Source organism: Echinops telfairi, unplaced genomic scaffold (genome assembly GCF_000313985.2).
Source record: "Echinops telfairi isolate 266 unplaced genomic scaffold, ASM31398v2 ScPeMD7_18;HRSCAF=68, whole genome shotgun sequence".
Taxonomy (NCBI): Eukaryota; Metazoa; Chordata; class Mammalia; order Afrosoricida; family Tenrecidae; genus Echinops; species Echinops telfairi.
Window position 1 is genome coordinate 45836163 of NW_022103915.1, and position 7833 is coordinate 45843995.

The window sequence follows — 7833 nt, forward strand, 5'->3', positions numbered from 1 at the left end:
AGGTGAAGGGAGACGTCGGACAGGGCAAGATATGACAAAATACCAATTTATAAACTATCAAGGGCTCATGAGGGAGGGGGCAGCGGGGAGGGAGGGGAAAATTGAGGACCTGGTGTCGGGGGTTTAAGTGGAGAGAAAATGTTTTGAGAATGATGTACAAATGTGCTTTACACAATTGATGTGTATGGATTGCGATAACAGTTGTATGAGCCCCTAATAAAATGTTTAAAAAAGAAAAGAAAATAGGGGGGTATATAGCAAAACCATTATATATAAAAAAAGAGTACTTTGAAGATGAGAAGGTTGTTTTGTAAAAAAATTAAATACATAGCCTTGATGGGGATTCCATTTTTGTGGGGGTGCCCCCTCGTATATACCTACAAAGAAGTCAGGTTAATACATTATTAATTCATATTTACATACCAGGCATTAAAATTAATGATGAAGAAATTAAGAATCCTCCCAACTTCTCTGTATAAAATTGTCCAAACATGTAATCAAGATACATTGATAATTATTGGCAATTGGAATGCAAAACTTGGGAACAGAAAGCATTAGTAGTTGAAAAACAGAAATGAAGCTAGAGATCACATGATGGAATTTTGCAAGATCAATGACTTGTTCATTGTAACTATTTTCAACAATGTAAACAATTTCTATGTGTGGTCTTCACCAGACGGAACACACAAGAATCACATTGGCTACATCTGTAGGAAGAGATGATGGAGAAGCTCAATATCATCATCCTGAACAAGGCCGGGGGCAACTGTGGAACAGATGATCAATTGCTCATATGTAAGTTCAGATTGAAGTTGAAGGAAATTAAAAGTCCACGAGAGCAAAATTAAGACCTTGAGTATATCTCACCAGAATTAAAGACCATCTTGAAGGACATATTTGACCCATTGAACCAAGACCAGATGAATTGTGATATGACATCAAGAATACCATCCATGAAGAAAACAAAAAGTAACTAAGTAGGAAAGAAAAGACTAAAGCAGATGTCAGAGAGACTCTGAAACTTGCTCTTAACATAGCATAGCTAAAGTGAATGGAAGAAATGATCAAATAAAAGAGGTGAACAGAAAATCTTATAGGGCAACTCTGGGAGACAAACTAAAGTTTTATAATAAAATAAACAAAACCTGGAATTGACCAAAAAGGAAGAACATGCTTATCCTCTCTCACATTGAAAGAACTAAAGATAAAATTCAAGCCTTGAGCTGTAATATTCAAGCACACAATGGGCAAAACAGTTAATGATGTAGGAAGCATCAAAAGATGGAAAGACTACATAGAGACACTGTACCAAAAGGAATTGGTTAGCATCCAACCATTTCAAGAGATAGCAATTGTTCAAGAACCGATGGTATTGAGAGAAGAAGTTTAAGCTGCATTAATGAAAAACAAGGTTCCAGGAATTTAGAGAATACCAAGTGAAATGTTTCAACAAATTGATACAGTGCTGGAAGGACCCACTCATTGTCAGGAAATTTGGAAGACAGTTGCCTGGCCAACCAATGCAAGAGACTCATTTTTGAGTTATTTCAAGTTGACCTAACAGAAGGAACCAGTATCATTAATATCCCTTGCAACTAAAATTTTGCTGAAGACAATTTAAAAATAGTTGCACTACTACACTGACACGAGCTGTCAAATTCAAACCAGAATCAGAAGAAAAAGGATAGATATTGCTGACATCACATGGATTTTGACTGAAAGAGAGTACCAGAAAGATGTTTACTGACTATGCAAAGACATTGACTGGGCGGGTCATAACAAACTATGGGTAATTTTTTTAAAAATTTAAATCATTTGGGTAATATTTTTAAATGGGAATTCTGGAACACTTAATTGTACTCAACCTGTGCATGGACCAAGAGGATGTTGTATGAACCAGGTTATGCACAATTTAAAAAGGAAAAGATATATGCCAGAGGTGTTTCCTTTTACTACACATTTGTCTGCTTGCTGAACAAATAATCAGAGAAACTAGACTATAAAGAAAAATAAAGCATCAGGATCAGAAAAAGGCTCATTAACAACCTGTTGTATGCCGATGACAACTTTGCTTACTGAAAGTGATGAGAACTTGAGGCACTTGCTAAAGATCAAACTTTGCAGCCTTTATTATATGGTTACAACTCAATGTATGAAGAAAACAAAAATCCTCACAGCTGGAGCATTAGACAACATCATGATAAATGGAGAAAAGATTGAAGTTGCTAAGGATTTTGTCTTGCTTGGATCCCCAGTCAATGCCAGTAGAAGCAGCAGTCAAAAGATAAAAGATGAATTGTATTGGGTAAATCTGCACAGGACCTCTTTAAAATGTTGTAAAGCAAAGATGTTACTTTGAGAACGAAATAAATTGTGCATGTCCCAAACTATGGTGTTTTTAATCACCTGATATGTATGTGAAAGCTAGACAATGAATAAGGAAATCCTCATGTTGGTGCATTTGAATTATAGTATTGCTGAAAGATATTGAAATTAAAAAAAAAAAGAGTACGTACCATGGACTTCCAGAAGAATAAACAAACCCATCTTAAATGAAGTATAGCAAGAATGCTCCTTTTAAGAGAGGGTGGGGAGACTACCTCAAGTATTTCAACATGTTTATCAGTGAGAGTTCAGTCATTGGAAAAGGATATGCTTGGTAAAAGTAAAGGTTAGTGAAAAAGAGGAAAAACCTTAAGGAGATAGATTGACACAGTGAAAACAACAATAAGCTCAAACATAACAACTGTGAGGATGATGCAGAACTCGACATTGTTTTTGTTGTTCTTTGGGTGGTTATGAGTTAGAGTTCACTTGATAGCACCTAACAATTGCAATAGTTAAACCAAAAGAAACAACTTACTGGTATTCTGCTGTAAAGAAATATAGGTAAAATCCCATTTGATAGGAGGATCCAAATTATTTTTATAATGGAATTTGACATAATGAACATACTTGAGAAATCACATTCCCAGCCTAGAAAATGATGATGGAAACCTAGTATTCAGGTTTTCAAGTTTTACAGCTTAACTAGTATAATGTTGCAGGGGACAAAAGATTCCATATTCAAATATAATTTATAGAGACACATTCATTAAGTCTTAAACAGGACAAAGACAATTTATCTAGAAAAGCAATACTATTAGCATAAGGCCATAAGGGTATCTAAAGAGTTACAGAGAACTGGCCATTTAAATAGGATTGGTTTATAAGAGAAACTGGCACAAAAGCATGATTGACAACAGAATCAATACACAGTTGGAGGTGAGACTACAGAAGTAGGGGACCATGATTGGGACACTTATATTAGGCTAGATAGAAGATCTTATATGATTGGTTCAGGACCTTCTAACCAGTAGGGTCAGGACATGGCTCATGACTATGGACCCTAGTACCCCAGTTTACATCAAGGATGCACCCAGGGCTAGTCCACCCCTTCCTGGACTGGTGAGGGAAATGTTAGTAATCCACTTTCTAGTGCACTCTGCCTGAGGGCAAGGCTATTACTGCTTACTGATCAGAATTTAACTGAGGCTTCATGTATTCACTGCTGTTGAGTCCACTCCATCTCATAGAGACCTAGTAGGACAGTAGAATTTCCCTTGTGGGTTTCTGAGATGATATATCGTTAGGAGAGCAGAAAGCCTGATCTGTCTCCTGAAGAGCAGGTGGTGGTTTCACACTTTGTGAACTGACCTTGCATTTAGCAGCCCAACACATAACCCACTACAGTCCCTGTTCACTGTAACTGTATCCTGCTACAAACCTAGAGCTTAGAATTTAAACTCTAATAGTATGATCATTAACAATGGCAAAAATTTGCAAAGCCTATAATAAAACAATGAGGTCAAAATTGCTTCAAAGTAAATTGCTCCTTTTCAAGGAGGTAGCACAAAAAGTCTTTCACCAAGAGAGCTTAATATGGAAAAGTTTAAAAAAAATTTCTGAACATTTTCCTCATTTTGAGTATGTTCTGGTTATTTACTTTTTCAGGAAGGGATGAGGGAAGATAAAACTGGGGAGAGGAGGTAATCAGATATTTTAAAATAAGTGTGTTTCAAGTTTTGACATTAATATTGTATCATTTTCACATATTTATATTTTACTTATGAATTTAATAAGTAGATAGTAAATTTTTACTTACATATCTTACAATTTATATTTTTCATGTGAAGTAGCAGTATGATCATAGATGAATTTTTTAATATAGTAACATTCCTTTTTATAGTTTTCTGTTGTCTGAATTTGCAGGCTACATATTCAGAGCACTTTGAGAAGCCAGAAGAAAATAAAAATAATGAAGTAGAAGAAATCTCTGAGAATTTTCAAAAAACTGAAAATCCTTTACCTTTAAGAACTTCTGAAACTGCAAAAGCACTTGAATCTTTACAGAAATTTCAGGATCCTAAAACACCATCAGCTGAAATGTAGGATTTTAATTATTTATTACATAATTATTATAATTATAATTAAAGTATGTACATATTAAATTATAGAAATAATTTATGGAAGTAGTGAAATTCTTTACTGTCTGTAATGAAAAGTTTTCATTATGAAAAATTTCAAATGTACAGAGAAAAGAGACTAGTATAATGAATTACAATGTATCTGTCACCCATTTTGAACAGTTACTGTCCTGTTTCCTTTTTTTATAAATTCTCTGAAAATTGTCCTATATAAAAAAAAGAAAGAAAATTTTCCTATAATATGTAGCTTAAGATGGCATAGATCCTGATTACTTACCTAGGACAATACATAGTTTATGGATTTAATATTTTCCAAAAGATTTTTTAAATTCTGGAAGAATTTAAAATGTTAAATTCTAAAACTATTACCACATATGGTTATTACGGACCTATTACTGAATAATATTCTAGTTATTTTCCATATATTCTAGTGTCTGAAGCAATCATTTCATTCTGGTAAATACAATTTGGGAGTACAAATATTTCCATTATGGTTAATTAATAAATTTGGAGTTCATAAATTTGTAATATATAGCCAAGAAAATAGTGCTGCACTTAACTTTTTAGTGCTAAATTCTAATTCTTCTAAGCTATGTCATCAGGGACCTGTGTACTACTTTTAAATTGCTAATAAGAGTTTTGTATATAAATATAATTTTGTTAACTCAAGCCCATGCTTGATGTGGATCTCATCAGGTCTGAGAATCTGAAAAAGAATGTGATCATATGTAAAACCTGTCTTTGCTAATGACAAAACTCTGGCCTATAGAAATTAAGTGATTCATTCAAGATAATACATCTAGTTTGGCAGTACCGTTTGTTATGTTTTATATTATAAACACTTAAGTATTACCAAACATGTGCAAGCCACTATCCTATGTATTTTATAAACTGATCATTTGATATTTACAGCATCCTTAAGAGATATCAGGTACATTATTATTTTATAGATGAGGAAACAGAGTCACAAGTGGTACAGCTAGTTGATCATAGAGTTGATATTGAAGCTTTGGCAGTGTGGCTCTAGAATCCATGTTTTTAACCACTGTTTTATATAATACTTTGTCTATTTCTCCCAAATTATTATTTTTATTATTTAACTCCTTAATACAATAATTTGTAATGCCTGGCTTCACATTGAGATTAAAATTTTGTGATTGGTTTTCAAGAGCTTAGAGCTTGGACATTGAATCTAGATTGCTCCATTCAAATCCAGTTCTGACACTTACATGCCTTTATGAAGATCATTTAACTTTTTTATGTTTCAATATCCTCTTCTGTAAAATGGAAGTGACAAAGTATGACCTACTTCCTGGGGTTGTGGTGAGAAATGTTAATGGCTTTGGAAGTACCTGGAATAGAGAATGACAGTACAGTATCAGTAGGTGTTAAGTACTATTATTTCCAAATTGATTGTTTTACATTTTTCTCCACCTAAAACCATATTTTCTTAGATTTGTTATTTAACTACTCCCTACTGTTTCCTACCATTCTAATTCTCACCTCTATGCTGTTGCTTATAGTGCTCATCAGTCTATAATGTTTAATAATATATTTTGAAAATAATTTTAATGATTTCTTATTTTTCTGTAACAGAAATAGAAAAATAGTGCCTGAAGCTCAAACACAAAAAGAATCCCCAGAAATTTCTTTTCTTTTGAGTTATACTTCTAGATCTCCTGGATTGAATTTATTTGATTCTTCTATATTTGATTCAGAAAACTCATCCGATCAGGTATATGAGAAGCTAGTGGAACTTTATATTTCTATAAATTTTACACTGTAAACCCAAGTACATTTTTAGTTCCTTGGTATGTAACAGATTCCATAAAAGAGGCAATAGAGTACATGCAAGTAAACTTTTGCTGAAAACAATTAAACAGTAGCTCGATGACAGGGAACTACCAGAAATTCAAGCTCAAAGAGGATATGAAAGGAGGAATGTTATTACTGATGTCACATGGATTTTGGCTAAGAATACCAGAAAGGTGTTTACCTGGGTTTTTTACTGTATGGATCATCACAAAGTATGGGTAACATTTTGAAGAATGTCAATTCCCAAACACTTCCATCCCCTGTACATGGACTAAGAGGCAGTTGTTAGGAGAGAACAGGGGAATACCAATTGGCTTAAAATCAGGAAAAGTGTACATCAGAATTATATCTTTGCCCCATATTTATTCAACATGTTACCCATAATTTGTTAAAATTCATACAGTCCATTACAACTCATAGCAACCCTATAGGTCATAGTAGAACTACAGAATAAATTTACCAAGGCTTTAAAGTATAAGGAAGTAGGCTGCCAAGTCTTTCTTCCATGACTTCTGTGTTCAGCCTGCCAGCTTTTAGGTAGCAGGCAAGTACTTCTTTACTACGCCACATACATGTCCACAATGCAGAGCACTGTATTGTCATTACCATGTTTGATAAATAGCAAAATGGAAAAACACTCACAAATATTAGGATTATATTTTTTTAAGTCTGCTTTGCAGAAAAAGTATTCTTTTGTTAGCAGAACTTGATCCTAACTGACATGAAGTTATCAAACTTCTTATTGTTTTTATAGGTGAAAAAGCAGTATCATTAACCTAAAGTGCTGCGGCCTTCAGAATAAAGTATAATGTTGACTAGAATATTAGGTCATATTAGTATGCTAAAGTAGAAATAATCTTTACTATATATTGCTTATTAATATTGAATCCATTCCCAATCCATCCATTAATTTGGAAGTCTTATTTTGTAAGTAAATGACAGGTTGATTTGAAGATACACTTTTTTAAGCACAATAATATACTATATAAAAGGTTTTTATTACATCCTAATTTCGTTAAAATAACTAGGTTTATAAGGCAAAACTTGTTTTATGTGTACTTTGCTATGTAAATTTAAGTATAAATAGTATATGTATATTTTACTGATTTCACAATATTTAATTACAATTATTTTTCAGTTTAATGAAAATTATTCTGCAGCAAATTTAAATCCTCTCTCAGCACAAGAAATTGGTAAGTGATTTAAATTTTCTTTTTCTTTTTCATTCATTTTTATGTTTGCACCCACCAGTTACTCCACAGGAGAAAGGCTTGGCTTTCTACTCCCATAAACAGCAATTCCCAGGGGCAGTTCTACCCTGACCCTTAGGGTCCCTATGAGTCATAATCCACATGAGGGCAGCAAGTTCAGAATGGGCTTCAGGGTTTTGTTTTAATCATTTTATTAGGGGCTCATACAAATCTTATCACAATCCATACATACATCAATTGTGTAAAACGCATTTGTCCATTCATTGCCCTCATCATTCTCAAAACATTTCCTCTCCACTTAAGCCCCCGGCATTAGGTCCTCATTTTTCCCCTCCCTCCCC

General features: G+C 33.6%; 1 protein-coding gene across 1 annotated transcript in view; it reads left to right on the forward strand.

Annotated features, from left to right (window-relative positions):
- The window catches only part of CUNH14orf39 (chromosome unknown C14orf39 homolog), a 56581-nt gene that overhangs the window by 40799 nt on the left and 7949 nt on the right, over nucleotides 1–7833 (forward strand). The window contains exons 14-16 of the mRNA XM_004698628.1: nucleotides 4252–4427; nucleotides 6057–6201; nucleotides 7420–7474. Of these exons, the coding sequence (XP_004698685.1) occupies nucleotides 4252–4427; nucleotides 6057–6201; nucleotides 7420–7474 (376 nt within the window). The remainder of the gene's footprint in view (nucleotides 1–4251; nucleotides 4428–6056; nucleotides 6202–7419; nucleotides 7475–7833) is intronic.